The sequence below is a fragment of the Coturnix japonica genome, unplaced genomic scaffold, assembly GCF_054131305.1.
Source record: "Coturnix japonica strain WE unplaced genomic scaffold, WE-NBRP24 Scf058, whole genome shotgun sequence".
In the NCBI taxonomy this organism is placed as follows: Eukaryota; Metazoa; Chordata; class Aves; order Galliformes; family Phasianidae; genus Coturnix; species Coturnix japonica.
In genome coordinates, this window is record NW_028188961.1 from 421402 (window position 1) to 443692 (window position 22291).

General features: G+C 51.2%; 1 protein-coding gene across 7 annotated transcripts in view; it reads left to right on the plus strand.

Annotated features, from left to right (window-relative positions):
• LOC107307529 (sarcoplasmic/endoplasmic reticulum calcium ATPase 1) overlaps positions 1–22291 on the plus strand; it is a 99598-nt gene that overhangs the window by 21653 nt on the left and 55654 nt on the right. For 5 of the 7 annotated variants that reach the window (XM_085533366.1, XM_085533360.1, XM_085533361.1 and 2 more), the window contains exons 8-13: positions 4236–4533; positions 10404–10570; positions 11881–11969; positions 12861–12963; positions 14787–14918; positions 16655–16780. In XM_085533366.1, the coding sequence (XP_085389492.1) occupies positions 4236–4533; positions 10404–10570; positions 11881–11969; positions 12861–12963; positions 14787–14918; positions 16655–16780 (915 nt within the window). Of the gene's footprint in view, positions 1–4235; positions 4534–10403; positions 10571–11880; positions 11970–12860; positions 12964–14786; positions 14919–16654; positions 16781–18724; positions 18845–19981; positions 20102–22291 lie in introns of those variants that run through there. The other 2 variants (XM_085533365.1, XM_085533364.1) reach the window with 2 other exon arrangements.

Sequence of the window (22291 nt, forward strand, 5' to 3'; positions counted from 1 at the left end):
TATGGGACCCATAAGTGACCCATAAGTCAGCCCTATGGGACCCATAAGTGACCCATAAGTGAGCCCTATGGGACCCATATGGGACCCATAAGGAAGTGAGCCCTATGGGACCCCTATGTGACCCATAAGTGAGCCCTAATTGAGCCCTATGGGAACCATATGGGACCCCTATGGGACCCATAAGTGACCCATAAGTGACCCATAAGTGAGCCCTATGGGACCCCTAAGTGAGCCCTATGGGACCTCTAAGTGACCCCATAAGTGAGCCCTATGGGACCCATAAGTGAGCCCTATGGGACCTCTAAGTGACCCCATAAGTGAGCCCTATGGGACCCCTATGGGACCCATAAGTGAGCCCTATGGGGCTCTATGGCATCCTATGTGGTTCTATGGGGTCTCTATGGGGTCCTATGGGTCAATATGGGGTAAAAGGGGACCCTATGGGGCTCTACGAGCTCTCTAGGGGGTCCTGTGTGTTCCTATGGGGTCCTATGGTCTCTATGGGGTCCTATGGTCTCTATGGGGTCCTATGGTCTCTATGGGGTCCTATGGTGTCCTATGGTCTCTATGGGGTCCTATGTGTTCCTATGGTGTCCTAAGGACTCTATGGGGTCCTATGGTGTCCTATGATCTCTATGGGGTCTCTATGGGGTCCTATGGGGTAAAAGGGGACCCTATGGGGCTCTACAAACTCTCTATGTGTTCCTATGGTGTCCTATGGTTTCTATGGGGTCCTATGTGTTTCTATGGCATCCTATTGTGTCTTATGGGGTCCTATGTGTTCCTATGGGGTCCTGTGGTCTCTATGGGGTCCTATGGTGTCCTATTGTGTCTTATGGGGTCCTATGGTGTCCTATGGTCTTTATGGGGTCCTATGGTGTCCTATGGTCTCTATGGGGTCCTATGCGTTCCTATGGTGTCCTAAGTTCTCTATGGGGTCCTATGGTCTCTATGGGGTCCTATGTGTTCCTATGGTGTCCTATGGTCTCTATGGGGTCTAATGGCATCCTATGAGGTTCTATGGGGTCCTATGGTGTCCTATGGTGTCTTATGGGGTCTAATGGCATCCTATGAGGTTCTATGGGGTCTCTATGGGGTTCTCTGTGTTCCTATGGTGTCTTATGGGGTCTCCCCCCTGTTCTAGGGCACCAACATCGGGGCAGGCAAAGCCGTGGGCATCGTGGTGGCGACGGGCGTGAACACAGAGACCCCCAAACCCCCCCAATTAGGGACCCCCTCCCAACTCAAGACCCCCCCCCTCTCAATAGGGACCCCCCCTCTCATTCAAGACCCCCTCTTTCATTACAGGACCCCCCTCCCCATTTACCCCCAACCCCCTACTCTTTTCAGGACCCCCATCTCATTTCAGGACCCCCCCCCTCTAATTCAAGACCCCCATCTCATTTCAGGACCCCCCCCTCTAATTCAAGACCCCCATCTCATTTCAGGACCCCCCCCTCTAATTCAGGACCCCCATCTCATTTCAGGACCCCCCCCTCTAATTCAAGACCCCCATCTCATTTCAGGACCCCCCCCTCTAATTCAAGACCCCCATCTCATTTCAGGACCCCCCCCTCTAATTCAAGACCCCCATCTCATTTCAGGACCCCCCCCTCTAATTCAAGACCCCCTCTCATTTCAGGACCCCCATAACCAAATAGCTCCTCATTTGGGGACCCCCCTCTCATTTCAGGACCCCTCCCCAACTTGAGACCCCCCCCTCTCATTAGGGACCCCCTCCCCAACTCAAGACCTTCCCCCTCTCATTAGGGACCCCCTCTTTCATTACAGGACGCCCCCCCATTTACCCCCAACCCCCTTCTCTTTTCAGGACCCCCCTTACCCAAATAACCCTCATCTTTTGGGACCATTTTGAGACCCCTCCCCCTAATTAAATCCCCCCCATTTAATGTAGGGCACCAACATCGGGGCAGGCAAAGCCGTGGGCATCGTGGTGGCGACGGGTGTGAACACAGAGACCCCCAAACCCCCCCCCACATTTCAGGACCCCTTTAGGGCCCCATAAGCCCCCCTAAGACCCCCATAAGGGGGCTGTATGGCGTCCTATGTGGTTCTATGGGGTCTCTATGTGTTCCTATGTGTTCCTATGGTGTCCGATGGTGTCTTACGGGGTCTAATGGCATCTTATGTGGTTCTATGGGGTCTCTATGGGGTCCTATGGTGTCCTATGGTCTCTATGGTGTCCTATGGTCTCTATGGGGTCCTATGGTCTCTATGGGGTCCTATGGTGTCCTGTGGTCTCTATGGGGTCCTATGTGTTCCTATGGTGTCCGATGGTGTCTTATGGGGTCTAATGGCATCCTATGAGGTTCTATGGGGTCTCTATGGGGTCCTATGGTCTCTATGGTGTCCTATGGTCTCTATGGGGTCCTGTGGTGTCCTATTGTGTCTTATGGGTCCTATGGTGTCCTATGGTCTCTATGGGGTCCTATGGTCTCTATGGGGTCCTATGGTGTCCTATTGTGTCTTATGGGGTCCTATGGTGTCCTATGGTCTTTATGGGGTCCTATGGTGTCCTATGGTCTCTATGGGGTCCTATGCGTTCCTATGGTGTCCTATGGTCTCTATGGGGTCTCTATGGGGTCCTATGGGTCTCTATGGTCTCTATGGGGTCCTATGGTCTCTATGGTGTCCTATGGTCTCTATGGGGTCTAATGGCATCCTATGAGGTTCTATGGGGTCTCTATGGGGTTCTATGTGTTCCTATGAGGTTCTATGGGGTCTCTATGGGGTTCTATGTGTTCCTATGGTGTCTTATAGGGTCTAATATCTCCCATTTAACGCAGGGCACCAACATCGGGGCAGGCAAAGCCGTGGGCATCGTGGTGGCGACGGGTGTGAACACAGAGACCCCCAAACCTCCCCCATTAGGGATCCCCCCCCTCTCATTTGGGACCCCCCTCTCATTAGAGACCCCCCGCCCATTTCATTACCCCTTTAGGGCCCCATAAGCCCCCCTAAGACCCCCATAAAGGGGCTCTATGGCATCCTATGTGGTTCTATGGGGTCCTATGTGTTCCTATGGAGTCTTATGGCCTCTATGGGGTCCTATGTCTTCCTATGGTGTCCTATGGTCTCTATGGGGTCCTATGGTGTCCTATTGTGTCTTATGGGGTCCTATGGTGTCCTATGGTCTCTATGGGGTCCTATGCGTTCCTATGGTGTCCTAAGGTCTCTATGGGGTCCTATGGTCTCTATGGGGTCCTATGGTGTCCTATGGTCTCTATGGGGTCCTATGGTGTCCTATGGTGTCTTATGGGGTCTAATGGCATCCTATGAGGTTCTATGGGGTCTCTATGGGGTCTCTATGGGGTCCTATGGTCTCTATGGTGTCCTATGGTCTCTATGGGGTCCTATGGTGTCCTATTGTGTCTTATGGGTCCTATGGTGTCCTATGGTCTCTATTGGGTCCTATGGTGTCCTATGGTCTCTATGGGGTCCTAAGGTCTCTATGGGGTCCTATGGTCTCTATGGGGTCCTATGGTGTCCGATGGTGTCTTATGGGGTCTAATGGCATCCTATGTGGTTCTATGGGGTCCTATGTGTTCCTATGGAGTCTTATGGCCTCTATGGGGTCCTACGTCTTCCTATGGTGTCCTATGGTCTCTATGGGGTCCTATGGTGTCCTATGGTCTCTATGTGTTCCTATGGTGTCCTATGGTGTCCTGTGGTCTCTATGGAGTCCTGTGTGTTCCTATGGGGTCCTATGTGTTCCTATGGTGTCCTATGCTCTCTATGGGGTCCTACGTCTTCCTATGGTGTCCTATGGTCTCTATGGGGTCCTATGGGGTCCTATGGTTTCTATGGGGTCCTATGGTGTCCTGTGGTCTCTATGTGTTCCTATGGTGTCTATGGGGTCCTATGTGTTCCTATGGTGTCCTATGGTCTCTATGGGGTCCTATGGTGTCCTATGGTCTCTATGGTGTCCTATGGTGTCTGAATGTGTCTTATGGGGTCTAATGGCATCCTATGTGGTTCTATGGGGTCTCTATGGGGTTCTATGTGTTCCTGTGAGGTTCTATGGGGTCTCTATGGGGTTCTATGTGTTCCTATGAGGTTCTATGGGGTCTCTATGGGGTTCTATGTGTTCCTATGAGGTTCTATGGGGTCTCTATGGGGTTCTATGTGTTCCTATGAGGTTCTATGGGGTCTCTATGGGGTTCTATGTGTTCCTATGGTGTCTTATAGGGTCTAATATCTCCCCTTTAACACAGGGCACCAACATCGGGGCAGGCAAAGCCGTGGGCATCGTGGTGGCGACGGGCGTGAACACGGAGATCGGGAAGATCCGCGACGAGATGGCGGCCACGGAACAGGACAAAACCCCGTTACAGCAGAAACTGGACGAGTTCGGGGAGCAGCTCTCCAAAGTCATCTCCCTCATCTGCGTGGCCGTGTGGCTCATTAACATCGGGCACTTTAACGACCCCGTACACGGAGGGTCCTGGATCCGAGGGGCCATTTACTACTTTAAAATAGCTGTGGCCCTGGCTGTGGCTGCTATACCTGAAGGTAGGTCCCATAGGGTTCTATGGGGTCTTATAAGGTCCTATGGGGTCTTAGAGGGGTCTTAGGGGGGCTTATGGGGCTCTATGGGGGTCCTATGGGGTCTTACGAGGTCCTATGGGGTCCTATGCGGCCCTATGGCATCCTATGGGGTCTTATGAGATCCTATCAGGGACCTATGGGGTTGTATGGGGTCCTATGGCATCTTATGGGGGTCCTATGGCATCCTATGGGGTCTTATGAGATCCTATCAGGGACCTATGGGGTCTTATGAGATCCTATCAGGGACCTATGGGGTCCTATGGGGTCCTATGGCATCTTATGGGGGTCCTATGGGGCCCTATGGGGTCCTATCGTGTCTTATGAGGTCCTATGGGTGTCTTAGAGGGGTCTTAGGGGGGCTTAAGGGGTCCTATGGGGTCCTATGGTGTCTTATGAGGTCCTATGGGGGTCTTACAGGGGTCTTACGGGGGTCTTAGGGCATCTAATAGGATTCTATTGGATCCTATGGAGTCCTATGGGGTCCTATGGGGTTCCTATGGGGTCCTATGGGGTCCTATGGGGGTCCTATGGAGTTCTACGTGGCTGTGTGGCTCATTAACATCGGGCACTTTAACGACCCCGTACACGGAGGGTCCTGGATACGGGGGGCCATATATTACTTTAAGATCGCTGTGGCTCTGGCTGTGGCTGCTATACCTGAAGGTGGGTCCCATAGGGTTCTATGGGGTCTTAGAGGGGTCTTAGGGGGGCTTATGAGGTCCTATGGGGTCCTATGGGGTCCTATGGGGTCCTATGGGGGTCCTATGGGGTCTTACGAGATCCTATCAGGGACCTATGGGGTCCTATGGGGTTCCTATGGGGTTCTATGGGTTCTATGGGGTCTTACGAGATCATATCAGGGACCTATGGGGTCTTATGAGGTCCTATGGGGTCTTACAGGGGTCTGATGGGGTCCTATGGGGGTCTGATGTGGTCCTATGGGGTCTTATGAGGTCCTATGGGGGTCTTACAGGGGTCTTACGGGGGTCTTAGGGCATCTAATAGGATCCTATGGAGTTCTATGGGGTCCTATGGGGTCCTATGGGGTCCTATGGGGTTCCTATGGGATTCTATGGGGTCCTAAGGAGTTCTATGGGGTCCTATGGGGTCCTATGGGGTCCTATGGGTCCTATGGGGTCCTGTGTGGCCGTGTGGCTCATTAACATCGGCCACTTTAACGACCCCGTACACGGAGGCTCCTGGATACGGGGGGCTATTTATTACTTTAAGATTGCCGTCGCGTTGGCTGTGGCTGCTATACCTGAAGGTAGGTCCCATAGGGTTCTATGGGGTCCTATGGGGTCTTATGAGGTCTTATGGGGGTTCTATGGGGTCTTAGAGGGGTCTTAGGGGGGCTTATGGGGTCCTATGGCATCTTATGGGTGTCCTATGGGGTCTTACGAGATCCTATCAGGGACCTATGGGGTCCTATGTGGGTCCTATGAGGTCCTATGGGATCTTATGGGGGTCTTAGGGGGGTTTATGGGATCCTATGGCGTCCTATGGGGCCCTATGGGGTCCTATGGGGTCTTATGAGGTCCTAAGGGGGTCCTATGGGGTCATATGGGGTCCTATGGGGTCTTATGAGATCCTATCAGGGACCTATGGGGTCGTATGGGGTCCTATGGCATCTTATGGGGGTCCTATGGCATCCTATGGGGTCTTATGAGGTCCTATGGGGTCTTAGAAGGGTCTTAGGGGGGCTTATGAGGTCCTATGGGGCTCTAAGGGGTCCTATGGCATCTTATGGGGGTCTTATGGGGTGCTATGCGGTCCTATGGCATCCTATGGGGTCTTATGAGATCCTATCAGGGACCTATGGGGTCCTATGGCATCTTATGGGGGTCCTATGTGGCCCTATGGGGTCCTATGGTGTCTTATGAGGTCCTATGGGGTCGTACAGGGGTCTTATGAAGTCCTATGGGGGTCTGATGTGGTCCTATGGGGGTCTTATGAGGTCTTATGGGGTCTTAGAGGGGTCCTATGGGGGTCTTAGAGGGGTCTTAGGGGGGCTTATGGGGTCCTATGGGGCCCTATGGGGTCCTATGGGGTCGTATGAGGTCCTAAGGGGGTCCTATGGGGTCCTATGGGGTCCTATGGTGTCTTATGAGGTCCTATGGGGTCCTATGGGGTCCTATGGGGTTCTATGGGGTCTTAGAGGGGTCTTAGGAGGGCTTATGTGGTCCTATGTGGTCCTATGGGGTCCTATGGCATCTTATGGGGGTCTTATGGGGTCCTATGGGGTCTTATGAGGTCTTATGGGGGTCCTATGGGGTCTTAGAGGGGTCTTAGGGGGGCTTATGGGGTCATATGGGGTCCTATGGGGTCTTATGAGATCCTATCAGGGACCTATGGGGTCTTATGAGGTCCTATGGGGTCTAAGAGGGGTCTTACAGGGTCCTATGGCATCTTATGGGGTCCTATGGGGTCCTATGAGGTCCTAAGGGGGTCCTATGGGGTCTTAGAGGGGTCTTATGGGGTCCTATGGGGTCCTATGGTGTCTAATGGGGTTTATGGGATCCTATGGGGTCTAATGGAATCCTATGGGGTCCTATGGTGTCTAATGGGGTTTATGGGATTCTGTGAGGTTTCATGGGGTCCTATGAGATCCTTTGGGGTCTTATGAGGGTCCTATGGGGTCTTATGAGGTCCTATGGGGTCCTATGAGGTCCTATGGTGTCTTATGAGGTCCTATGGGGTCTTACAGGGGTCTTATGGGGTCCTATGGGGTCCTATGGTGTCTTATGAGGTCTTATGGGGTCCTATGAGGTCCTATGGCATCTTATGGGGGTCCTATGTGGCCCTATGGGGTCCTATGGTGTCTTATGAGGTCCTATGGGGTCTTAGAGGGGTCTTATGGGGGTCTTAGGGCATCTAATAGGATCCTATTGGATCCTATGGAGTCCTATGGGGTCTTATGAGGTCCTATGGGGTCTAATGGAATCCTATGGGGTCCTATGGGGTCTAATGGAATCCTATGGGGTCCTATGGGGTCCTATGGCGTCTAATGGGGTTTATGGGATCCTATGGGGTTTATGGGATCCTATGGGGTCTAATGGAATCCTATGGGGTCCTATGGGGTCTAATGGAATCCTATGGGGTCCTATGGGGTCTAATGGAATCCTATGGGGTCCTATGGCGTCTAATGGGGTTTATGGGATCCTATGGGGTCTAATGGAATCCTATGGGGTCCTATGGCGTCTAATGGGGTTTATGGGATCCTATGGGGTCTAATGGAATCCTATGGGGTCCTATGGTGTCTAATGGGGTTTATGGGATTCTGTGAGGTTTCATGGGGTCCTATGGGATCCTATGGGGTCCTATGGGGTCTAGTGGTGTTAATGGGATCCTATGGGATCCTATGGGGTCTTATGGGGTCCTATGGGATCCTATGGGATCCTATGGGGTCTTATGGTGTTTATGGGGTCCTATGGCGTCTAATGGGGTTTATGTGATTCTCTGAGGTTTCACAGGATCCTATGGGATCCTATGGGGTCCTATGTGTCTAGTGGTGTTTATGGGATCCTATGGGGTCATATGGTGTTAATGGGATCCTATGGGATCCTATGGGGTCTTATGGTGTTTATGGGGTCCCTTATGGTGTCTAATGGTGTCTATGGGATCCTATGGGATCCTATGGCGTCTAATGGGGTTTATGGGATTCTGTGACGTTTCATGGGGTCCTATGGGGTCCTATGGGGTCTAGTGGTGTTTATGGGATCCTGTGGGGTCATATGGTGTTAATGGGATCCTATGGGATCCTATGGGGTCTTATGGTGTTTATGGGGTCCTATGGCATCTAATGGGGTTTATGAGATTCTGCGAGGTTTCATGGGATCCTATGGGATCCTATGGGGTCCTATGGGGTCATATGGTGTTAACGGGATCCTATGGGATCCTATGGGGTCTTATGGGGTTCTATGGGGTCCTATGGGATCCTATGGGGTCTTATGGGGTCCTATGGTATCCTATGGGGTCCTATGGGGTCTTATGGTGTTTATGGGGTCCTATGGCGTCTAATGGGGTTTATGAGATTCTGTGAGGTTTCATGGGATCCTATGGGATCCTATGGGTTCCTATGGGGTCTAGTGGTGTTAATGGGATCCTATGGGATCCTATGGGTTCCTATGGGGTTTAGTGGTGTTAATGGGATCCTATGGGATCCTATGGGGTCTTATGGGGTCCTATGGGATCCTATAGGGTCCTATGGGGTCTTATGGTGTTTATGGGATCATATGGGGTCTTGTGGTGTTTATGGTGTCCTATGGCATCTAATGGGGTTTATGTGATTCTCTGAGGTTTCATGGGATCCTATGGGGTCATATAGTGTTAATGGGATCCTATGGGATCCTATGGGGTCTTATGGGGTCCTATGGGATCCTATGGGGTCCTATGGGGTCATATGGTGTTAACGGGATCCTATGGGATCCTATGGGGTCTTATGGGGTCCTATGGGATCCTATGGGGTCCTATGGCGTCTAATGGGGTTTATGGGATTCTGTGACGTTTCATGGGATCCTATGGGGTCATATGGTGTTAATGGGATCCTATAGGATCCTATGGGGTCTTATGGGGTCCTATGGGATCCTATGGAGTCCTATGGGGTCTTATGGTGTTAATGGGATCCTATGGGATCCTATGGGGTCCTATGGGGTCTAGAGGTGTTAATGGGATCCTATGGGATCCTATGGGGTCCTATGGGGTCTAGAGGTGTTTATGGGATCCTATGGGGTCTAGTGGAATCCTATGGGGTCCTATGGCATCTAATGGGGTTTATGTTTTTCTCTGAGGTTTCATGGGATCCTATGGGGTCATATGGTGTTAACGGGATCCTATGGGATCCTATGGGGTCTTATGGGGTCCTATGGGATCCTATGGAGTCCTATGGGGTCTTATGGTGTTAATGGGATCCTATGGGATCCTATGGGGTCCTATGGGGTCTTATGGTGTTTATGGGATCCTATGGGATCCTATGGGGTCCTATGGGGTCTAGTGGTGTTAATGGGATCCTATGGGGTCCTATGGGGTCTTATGGTGTTTATGGGGTCCTATGGCGTCTAATGGGGTTTATGAGATTCTGTGAGGTTTCATGGGATCCTATGGGATCCTATGGGGTCCTATGGGGTCATATGGTGTTAACGGGATCCTATGGGGTCTTATGGGGTCCTATGGGATCCTATGGGGTCCTATGGGGTCTTATGGTGTTTATGGGGTCCTATAGTGTCTAATGGGGTTTATGAGATTCTGTGAGGTTTCATGGGATCCTATGGGTTCCTATGGGGTCCTATGGGGTCATATGGTGTTAACGGGATCCTATGGGATCCTATGGGGTCCTATGGGGTCCTATGGGGTCTTATGGGGTCCTATGGGGGTCCTATGGGGTCTTATGGTGTTTATGGGGTCCTATGGCATCTAATGGGGTTTATGAGATTCTGTGAGGTTTCATGGGGTCCTATGGGGTCCTATGGGGTCTAGTGGTGTTAATGGGATCCTATGGGATCCTATGGGGTCTTATGGGGTCCTATGGGATCCTATGGGGTCCTATGGGGTCTTATGGTGTTTATGGGATCATATGGGGTCTTGTGGTGTTTATGGTGTCCTATGGCATCTAATGGGGTTTATGTGATTCTCTGAGGTTTCATGGGATCCTATGGGGTCATATAGTGTTAATGGGATCCTATGGGATCCTATGGGATCCTATGGGGTCCTATGGGATCCTATGGGGTCTTATGGGGTCTTATGATGTTTATGGGGTCCTATGGGATCCTATGGGTTCCTATGGGTCCCTATGGGTTCCTATGGGTTCCCTTATGGGGTTTCTGGTTTCCCTATAGGTCTCCCCGCCGTCATCACCACGTGTCTGGCTTTGGGGACGCGGCGGATGGCCAAGAAAAACGCCATCGTGCGCAGCCTGCCCTCGGTCGAGACCCTGGGCTGCACCTCCGTCATCTGCTCCGACAAGACCGGCACCCTCACCACCAACCAGATGTCCGTCTGCAAGGTCTGCCCCATAGCTGCCCCATAGCTGCCCCATAGAGACCCTATAATGACCCTATAAGAACTCATTGAGTCCCATTGAGTCCCATTGAGTTCCATTGAATCCCATCTGCTCCGACAAGACCGGCACCCTCACCACCAACCAGATGTCCGTCTGCAAGGTCTGCCCCATAGCTGCCCCATAGCTGCCCCATAGAGACCCTATAATGACCCTATAATGACCCTATAAGAACTCATTGAGTCCCATTGAGTCCCATTGTGTCCCATTGAGTTCCATTGAGTCCCATTGAGACGCATAGGGACCCCTTAGAGACTAGAGACCCCATAGCTGCCCCATAGCTGCCCCATAGAGACCCTATAATGACCCTATAGGGACAAGACCCTACAAAGACCCCATAGGGACCCACTGAGTTCCATTGAGTTCCATTGAGTCCCATTGAGTCCCATTGAGATCCATTGAGTCCCATTGAGTCCCATTGAGTCCCATTGAGTCCCATTGAGTTCCATTGAGTCCCATTGAGTTCCATTGAGTTCCATTGAGTCCCATTGAGTCCCATTGAGTTCCATTGAATCCCATCTGCTCCGACAAGACCGGCACCCTCACCACCAACCAGATGTCTGTCTGCAAGGTCTGCCCCATAGCTGCCCCATAGCTGCCCCATAGAGACCCTATAATGACCCTATAATGACCCTATAGGGACAAGACCCTACAAAGACCCCATTGAGATCCATTGAGTCCCATTGAGACCTATTGAGTCCCATTGAGTTCCATTGAGACGCATAGGGACCCCTTAGAGACTAGAGACCCCATAGCTGCCCCATAGAGACCCTATAATGACCCTATAAGAACTCATTGAGTCCCATTGAGTTCCATTGAGTCCCATTGAGTCCCATTGAGTCCCATTGAGTCCCATTGAGTCCCATTGGGATTCATTGAGATCCATTGAGTCCCATTGAGACCCATTGAGTTCCATTGAGTCCCATTGAGTCCCATTGAGTCCCATTGAGTCCCATTGAGATCCATTGAGTCCCATTGAGTCCCATTGAGTCCCATTGAATCCCATTGAGATCCATTGAGTCCCATTGAGTCCCATTGAGTCCCATTGAATCCCATTGAGATCCATTGAGTCCCATTGAGTTCCCCAATCCTTCCCTCCCCATTGACCTTTGTAACCTTTGACCCCATGACCCTTGACCCCAATGACCTCTGACCCCCCAGTGACCTCTGACCCTCAATGACCTCTGACCCCACCAATGACCTCTGACCCCTCCCTGACCTCTGACCCCGCTGACCTTTGCCCCCCCCCCCCATAGATGTTCATAGTGGACAAGGTGGAGGGCGACGTCTGCAGCCTCAATGAGTTCTCCATCACCGGATCCACATACGCACCCGAGGGCGACGTGTGAGTATGCTAATGAGCATGCTAATGAGTATGCTAATGAGTATGCTAATGAGGGGGCTCATCAATATGCTAATTAACTCGATGTGTTAATTAACATAGACCCGTTAGGGCCTCGATAACCCCATAGGCCACCTAATTCGAGGGCGACGTGTGAGCATGCTAATGAGTATGCTAATGAGCATGCTAATTAGTATGCTAATGAGGGGCTAGTCAGCATGCTAATTAACCCGATATGTTAATTAACATAGACCCGTTAGGGCCTCGATAACCCCATAGGCCCCCTAATTCGAGGGCGACGTGTGAGCATGCTAATGAGTATGATAATGAGTATGATAATGAGTATGCTAATGAGTATGCTAATGAGTATGCTAATGAGCATGCTAATGAGTATGCTAATGAGTATGCTAATGAGGCGCTCATCAACATGCTGATTAACCCGATAATTAACATAGACCTCATTTGGGCCTCGATAACCCCATAAGCCCCCTACTTTGAGGGTGACGTGTGAGTACGCTAATGAGTATGCTAATGAGTATGCTAATGAGGGGGCTCATCAATATGCTAATTAACCCAATATGTTAATTAACATAGACCCGTTAGGGCCTCGATAACCCCATAGGCCACCTAATTCAAGTGCGACGTGTGAGCATGCTAATGAGTATGCTAATGAGTATGCTAATGAGCATGCTAATGAGCATTCTAATGAGTATGCTAATGAGGGGCTCATCAACATGCTAATCAACCCGATAATTAACATCGACCCATTAGGGCCTCGATAACCCCATAGGCCCCCTAATTTGAGGGTGTCGTGTGAGTATGCTGATTAGTATGCTAATAAGTGCGCTAATTAGTATGCTAATTAGTATGCTAATTATTATGCTAATTCTACAGGCTGAAGCAGGAGAAGCACGTGAAGGCCGGGCAGTACGACGGGCTGGTGGAGCTGGCCACAATCTGTGCCCTGTGTAACGACTCGTCATTGGACTATAACGAGGTATGGACCCATAGCGACCCATAGAGACCCATAGAGACCCATAGAGACCCATAGAGACCCCATAGGGACCCATAGAGACCCATAGAGACCCATAGAGACCCCATAGAGACCCATAGAGACCCATAGGGACCCATAGCGACCCCATATAACCCCATAAGGACCTATAGAGACCCATAGGGACCCATAGAGCCACAATCTGTGCCCTGTGTAACGACTCGTCATTGGACTATAACGAGGTATGGACCCATAGCGACCCATAGAGACCCATAGAGACCCCATAGGGACCCCATAGGGACCCATAGAGACCCATAGAGACCCATAGGGACCCATAGAGACACATGGTGACCGATAGCGACCCCATAGAGACCCATAGCGACCCATAGAGACCCATAGAGACCCATAGAGACCCATAGAGACCCCATAGAGACCCATAGAGACCCATAGAGACCCATAGGGACCCATAGCGACCCCATATAACCCCTTAAGGACCTATAGAGACCCATAGGGACCCATAGAGCCACAATCTGTGCCCTGTGTAACGACTCGTCATTGGACTATAACGAGGTATGGACCCATAGAGACCCATAGAGACCCATAGCGACCCATAGAGACCCATAGCGACCCATAGAGACCCATAGAGACCCATAGAGACCCATAGGGACCCATAGGAACCCATAGAGACCCATAGAGACCCATAGAGACCCCATATAACCCCATAGGGACCCATAGGGACCCATAGAGACCCATAGAGACCCATAGAGACCCATAGGGACCACATAGGGACCCATAGGGACACATAGAGACCCATAGAGACCCATAGGGACCCATAGAGACCCATAGGGACCCCATAGAGACCCATAGAGACCCATAGAGACCCATAGAGACCCATAGAGACCCATAGAGACCCATAGAGCCACAATCTGTGCCCTGTGTAATGACTCGTCATTGGACTATAACGAGGTATGGACCCATAGCGACCCATAGCGACCCATAGAGACCCATAGAGACCCATAGGGACCCATAGGGACCCATAGGGACCCATAGAGACCCATAGAGACCCCATAGGGACCCATAGAGACCCATAGAGACCCCATAGGGACCCATAGCGACCCATAGAGACCCATAGAGACCCCATAGGGACCCATAGAGACCCATAGAGACCCATAGGGACACATAGGGACCCCATAGGGACCCATAGAGACCCATAAAGACCCATAGGGACACATAGGGACCCCATAGAGACCCATTGACTCCCATTGACTCCCATTGACTCCATTGACTCCCATTGACTCCCATTGACTCCATTGACTCCCATTGACTCCCATTGACTCCATTGACTCCCATTGACTCCCATTGACTCCCATTGACTCCATTGACTCCATTGACTCCATTGACTCCCATTGACTCCCATTGACTCCCATTGACTCCATTGACTCCATTGACTCCATTGACTCCCATTGACTCCCACTGACTCCCATTGACTCCCATTGACTCCCATTGACTCCATTGACTCCATTGACTCCATTGACTCCCACTGACTCCCATTGACTCCCATTGACTCCCATTGACTCCCACTGACTCCCATTGACTCCCATTGACTCCCATTGACTCCATTGACTCCCATTGACTCCCATTGACTCCATTGACTCCCACTGACTCCATTGACTCCCATTGACTCCATTGACTCCCATTGACTCCCATTGACTCTCACTGACTCCCATTGACTCCATTGACTCCCATTGACTCCCATTGACTCCCATTGACTCCCATTGACTCCCATTGGCCCCATAGCGCCCCACTGACCCCATATGTTTCCCCCATAGTCCAAAGGGATCTACGAGAAGGTGGGGGAGGCCACGGAGACGGCGCTGACGTGTCTGGTGGAGAAGATGAACGTGTTCAACACCGACGTCCGCAACCTGTCCAAGGTGGAGAGAGCCAACGCCTGCAACTCTGTGAGTGCCCTATAGACCCTATATGGACCCTATATGGCCCCATAGACCCTATATGGACCCTATATGGACCCTATATGGCCCTATAGACCCTATATGGACCCTATATGGACCCTATATGGCCCTATATGGCCCCTATATGGCCCTATATGGACCCTATATGGACCCTATATGGCCCTATTGACCCTATATGGACCCTATATGGCCCTATTGACACTATATGGACCCTATATGGCCCTATTGACCCTATATGGACCCTATATGGCCCTATTGACACTATATGGACCCTATATGGCCCTATTGACACTATATGGACCCTATATGGCCCTATTGACCCTATATGGACCCTATATGGCCCTATTGACACTATATGGACCCTATATGGCCCTATTGACACGATATGGACCTATATGGCCCCATAGACCCTATGTGGACCTATATGGACCTATATTGGACCTATATGGCCCTATATGGCCCCATAGCCCATTATGGCCCTATATGGACCTATATGGCCCCATTGACCCCATAGCCCATTAAACTTAACCCCATAACCCCATATAACCCATATAACCCATATAACCCATATAACCCCTTATAACCCATATAACCCCATATAACCCCATATCCCCCCATATAACCCCATATAACCCCATATAACCCCATATAATCCCATATAACCCCATATAACCCCATATAACCCCATATAATTCCATATAACCCCATATAACCCCAAAACCCTATATGACCCTATATAATCCCCTAAAGGGTTTTTGGGCCCTATTACTGGGCTGTGCCCTTGTTGGTGTGGATGAAGCATAACCCCATATAACCCCATATAACCCCATATAACCCCATGTAACCCCATATAGCCCCATATAACCCCATATAACCCATATAATCCAATACAATCCCATATATCCCATATAACCCCATATAATCCCATATAACCCCATATAACCCCATATACCCCCATATAACCCCATATAACCCCATAGATCCCATATAACCCCATATAATCCCATATAACCCCATATAACCCCATATCCCCCCATATAACCCCATATAACCCCATATAGCCCCATATAACCCCATATAACCCCATATACCCCATATAACCCCATATAACCCCATAGATCCCATATAACCCCATATAACCGCATATAACCCCATATAGCCCCATATAACCCCATAACCCCATAGAACCCCATATAACCCCATATAATCCCATATAACCCCATATCCCCCCATATAACCCCATATAACCCCATATAACCCCATATCCCCCCACATAACCCCATATAACCCCATATAACCCCATATCCCCCCACATAACCCCATATAACCCCATATAACCCCATATCCCCCCATATAACCCCATATCCCCCCATATACCCCCATATCCCCCCATATAACCCCATATAACCCCATATAGCCCCATATCCCCCCATATAACCCCATATAACCCCATATAACCCCATATAACCCCATATAACCCCATATCCCCCCATATAACCCCATATAACCCCATATAACCCCATATATCCCATATAGCCCCATATAACCACATATAACCCCATATAGCCCCATATACCCCATATAACCCCATATAACCCCATAACTCCCTATGACCCTATAAGACCCCATATAATCCCATATAACCCCATATCCCCCCATATAACCCCATATAACCCCATATAGCCCCATATACCCCATATAACCCCATATCCCCCCTATATCAGGTGATCAAGCAGCTGATGAAGAAGGAATTTACATTGGAGTTCTCCAGGGATCGTAAATCCATGTCGGTCTATTGCTCCCCTGCCAAAGCATCCAGGGCGGCCGTGGGGAACAAGATGTTCGTCAAGGTACTGCCCCATAGCTGCCCCATAGAGACCCCATAGAGACCCCATTGAAATCCCATAGAGAGCCATTGAGTCCCATTGAGTCCCATTGAGTCCCATTGGGTTCCATTGAGTCCCATTGAGTCCCATTGAGTTCCATTGAGACCCATAGGGACTCCTTAGAGACCCCATAGCTGCCCCATAGAGACCCCATAGTGACCCCATAGGGACCCATTGAGTTCCATTGAGATCCATTGAGTTCCATTGAGTTCCATTGAGATCCATTGAGATCCATTGAGATCCATTGAGACCCATTGAGTCCCATTGAGTCCCATTGAGTTCCATTGAGACCCATAGGGACCCCTTAGAGACCCCATAGCTGCCCCATAGAGACCCTATAGTGACCCCATAGAGACCCATGTCGGTCTATTGCTCCCCTGCCAAAGCATCCAGGGCAGCCGTGGGGAACAAGATGTTCGTCAAGGTACTGCCCCATAGCTGCCCCATAGAGACCCCATAGAGACCCTATAGAGACCCCATAGAGATCCCATAGAGACCCCATAGAGATCCCATAGGGAGCCATTGAGTCCCATTGAGTTCCATTGAGATCCATTGAGACACATAGGGACCCCTTAGAGACTAAATAGAGACCCCATAGCTGCCCCATAGAGACCCCATAGAGACCCTATAATGACCCTATAGGGACAAGACCCTATAAAGACCCCCTAGGGACCCATTGAGTCCCATTGAGTTCCATTGATACCCATAGGGACCCCATAGAGACCCCATAGCTGCCCCATAGAGACTCCATAGTGACCCCATAGTGACCCTATAGAGACCCCATACCAGCCCCATAGCGACCCTATAAAAACCCCATAAGGACCCATTGAGTTCCATTGAGTTCCATTGAGTCCCATTGAGTCCCATTGAGTTCCATTGAGTCCCATTGAGTCCCATTGAGTTCCATTGAGTCCCATTGAGTCCCATTGAGTTCCATTGAGTCCCATTGAGTCCCATTGAGTTCCATTGAGTCCCATTGAGTTCCATTGAGTCCCATTGAGTTCCATTGAGTCCCATTGAGTCCCATTGAGTCCCATTGAGTCCCATTGAGATCCATTGAGTCCCATTGATTCCCATTGACTCCCATTGACTCCCATTGACCCCATTGACTCCCATTGGATCCCATTGACTCCCATTGACTCCCATTGACTCCATTGACTCCCATTGACTCCCATTGACTCCCATTGACTCCCATTGACTCCCATTGACTCCCATTGACTCCCATTGACTCCCATTGACCCCATTGAGTCCCATTGGCTCCCATTGAGTACCATTGACCCCATTGGCTCCCATTGACCCCACTGACATCCCACCTCACCCCATTGACCCCATTGGCTTCCATTGACTCCCATTGACTCCCATTGACCCCATTGACTCCCATTGACCCCAATGACATCCCACCTCACCCCATTGACCCCATTGGCTCCCATTGACTCTCATTGACCCCCATTGACCCCATTGTCTCCCACCTCACCCCATTGACCCCATTGAGTTCCATTGACTCCCATTGGCTCCCATTGACCCCAATGACATCCCACCTCACCCCATTGACCCCATTGACTCCCATTGATCCCATTGAGTCCCAATGGCTCCCATTGACTCCCATTGACTCCCATTGACTCCATTGACTCCCATTGACTCCCATTGACTCCCATTGCCTCCCATTGACTCCCATTGACCCCATTGACTCCCATTGACTCTATTGACTCCCATTGACCCCATTGACCCCATTGAGTCCCATTGAGTCCCATTGACTCCCACTGACTCCCATTGGCCCCATTGAGTCCCATTGACTGCCATTGACATCCCACCTCACCCCATTGACCCCATTGACTCCCATTGAGTCCCATTGACTCCCATTGGATCCCATTGGCTTCCATTGACTCCATTGACCCCATTGGACCCCAGGGTGCCCCCGAGGGCGTCATCGACCGCTGCAATTACGTGCGTGTGGGGACGACGAGGGTCCCATTGACCCCATTGGATCCCATTGACTCCATTGACTCCCATTGAGTCCCATTGACTCCCATTGACTCCCATTGACTCCATTGACTCCCATTGACTCCCATTGATTCCCATTGACCCCATTGACTCCCATTGACTCCCATTGACTCCCATTGGCTCCCATTGACTCCCATTGACCCCAGTGGCATCCCACCTCACCCCATTGACCCCATTGACTCCCATTGATCCCACTGAGTCCCAATGGCTCCCATTGACTCCCATTGAGTCCCATTGACCCCATTGACTCCCATTGGATCCCATTGACTCCCATTGACTCCCATTGACTCCCATTGACCCCATTGGACCCCGTTGGATCCCATTGGCTCTCATTGACTCCATTGACTCCCATTGAGTCCCACTGGCTTCCAGTGACCCCATTGACATCCCACCTCACCCCATTGACCCCATTGACTCCCATTGAGTCCCATTTACCCCATTGGATCCCATTGACTCCCATTGGCTTCCATTGACTCCATTGACCCCATTGGACCCCAGGGTGCCCCCGAGGGCGTCATTGACCGCTGCAATTACGTGCGCGTGGGGACAACGAGGGTCCCATTGACCCCATTGGATCCTATTGACCCCATTGGATCCCATTGACCCCAATGACATCCCACCTCACCCCATTGACCCCATTGGATCCCATTGACTCCCATTGACCCCATTGAGTCCCATTGACTCCATTGACTCCCATTGGATCCCATTGAGTTGCATTGACCCCATTGACTCCCATTGACCCCATTGACTCCCATTGACCCCATTGACTCCCATTGACTCCCATTGACTCCCATTGACTCCCATTGACCCCATTGACTCCATTGACTCCATTGACTCCCATTGGATCCCATTGACTCCCATTGACCCCATTGACTCCCATTGACTCCCATTGACTCCCATTGACTCCATTGACTCCCATTGACTCCCATTGACCCCATTGACTCCCACCTCACCCCATTGACCCCATTGGCTCCCATTGACTCCCATTGACCCCATTGACTCCCATTGGCTCCCATTGACTCCCATTGAGTCCCACTGGCTCCTATTGACCCCATTGCGTCCCATTGGCTCCCATTGGCTCCCATTGACTCCCATTGACTCCCATTGACTCCCACCTCATCTCCACTGACCCCATTGAGTCTCACTGACCCCATTGGACCCCAGGGTGCCCCCGAGGGCGTCATCGACCGCTGCAATTACGTGCGCGTGGGGACGACGAGGGTCCCATTGACCCCATTGGATCCCATTGACCCCATTGGATCCCATTGAGTCCCATTGACTCCCATTGAGTCCCATTGACTCCCATTGGCTCCCATTGACTCCCATTGACTCCCATTGACTCCATTGACTCCCATTGACCCCACTGACATCCCACCTCACCCCATTGACCCCATTGAGTCCCATTGAGTCCCATTGACTCCATTGACTCCCATTGACTCCCATTGATTCCCATTGACCCCATTGACTCCCATTGACTCCCATTGACTCCCATTGGCTCCCATTGACTCCCATTGACCCCAGTGGCATCCCACCTCACCCCATTGACCCCATTGACTCCCATTGATCCCACTGAGTCCCAATGGCTCCCATTGACTCCCATTGAGTCCCACTGACCCCATTGACTCCCATTGGATCCCATTGACTCCCATTGACTCCCATTGACTCCCATTGACCCCATTGGACCCCGTTGGATCCCATTGGCTCTCATTGACTCCATTGACTCCCATTGAGTCCCACTGGCTTCCAGTGACCCCATTGACATCCCACCTCACCCCATTGACCCCATTGACTCCCATTGACCCCAGTGACATCCCACCTCACCCCATTGACCCCATTGACTCCCATTGAGTCCCATTTACCCCATTGGATCCCATTGACTCCCATTGGCTCCCATTGAGTCTCACTCACCCCATTGGACCCCAGGGTGCCCCCGAGGGCGTCATCGACCGCTGCAATTACGTGCGCGTGGGGACGACGAGGGTCCCATTGACCCCATTGGATCCCATTGACCCCATTGGATCCCATTGACCCCAATGACATCCCACCTCACCCCATTGACCCCATTGGATCCTATTGACCCCATTGGATCCCATTGACTCCCATTGACTCCCATTGACCCCATTGACTCCCATTGACTCCATTGACTCCATTGACTCCCATTGACTCCCATTGACCCCATTGACTCCATTGACTCCCATTGACTCCCATTGACTCCCATTGACTCCATTGACTCCCATTGACTCCCATTGACTCCCATTGACTCCATTGACTCCCATTGACCCCATTGACTCCCATTGACTCCCATTGACCCCCATTGGCTCCCATTGACCCCATTGACATCCCACCTCACCCCATTGACTCCCATTGAGTCTCATTGACTCCATTGACTCCCATTGGCTCCCATTGGCTCCCATTGACTCCATTGACTCCCATTGACTCCCATTGACTCCCATTGACTCCCATTGACCCCATTGACTCCCACTGACCCCATTGACTCCATTGACTCCCATTGACTCCATTGACCCCATTGGACCCCAGGGTGCCCCCGAGGGCGTCATCGACCGCTGCAATTACGTGTGCGTGGGGACGACGAGGGTCCCATTGACCCCATTGGATCCCATTGACCCCATTGGATCCCATTGACCCCAATGACATCCCACCTCACCCCATTGACCCCATTGGATCCTATTGACCCCATTGGATCCCATTGACTCCCATTGACTCCCATTGACCCCATTGACTCCCATTGACTCCATTGACTCCATTGACTCCCATTGACTCCCATTGACCCCATTGACTCCATTGACTCCCATTGACTCCCATTGACTCCCATTGACTCCATTGACTCCCATTGACTCCCATTGACTCCCATTGACTCCATTGACTCCCATTGACCCCATTGACTCCCATTGACTCCCATTGACTCCCATTGCCTCCCATTGACTCCCATTGACCCCATTGACTCCCATTGACTCTATTGACTCCCATTGACCCCATTGACCCCATTGAGTCCCATTGAGTCCCATTGACTCCCACTGACTCCCATTGGCCCCATTGAGTCCCATTGACTGCCATTGACATCCCACCTCACCCCATTGACCCCATTGACTCCCATTGAGTCCCATTGACTCCCATTGGATCCCATTGGCTTCCATTGACTCCATTGACCCCATTGGACCCCAGGGTGCCCCCGAGGGCGTCATCGACCGCTGCAATTACGTGCGTGTGGGGACGACGAGGGTCCCATTGACCCCATTGGATCCCATTGACTCCATTGACTCCCATTGAGTCCCATTGACTCCCATTGACTCCCATTGACTCCATTGACTCCCATTGACTCCCATTGATTCCCATTGACCCCATTGACTCCCATTGACTCCCATTGACTCCCATTGGCTCCCATTGACTCCCATTGACCCCAGTGGCATCCCACCTCACCCCATTGACCCCATTGACTCCCATTGATCCCACTGA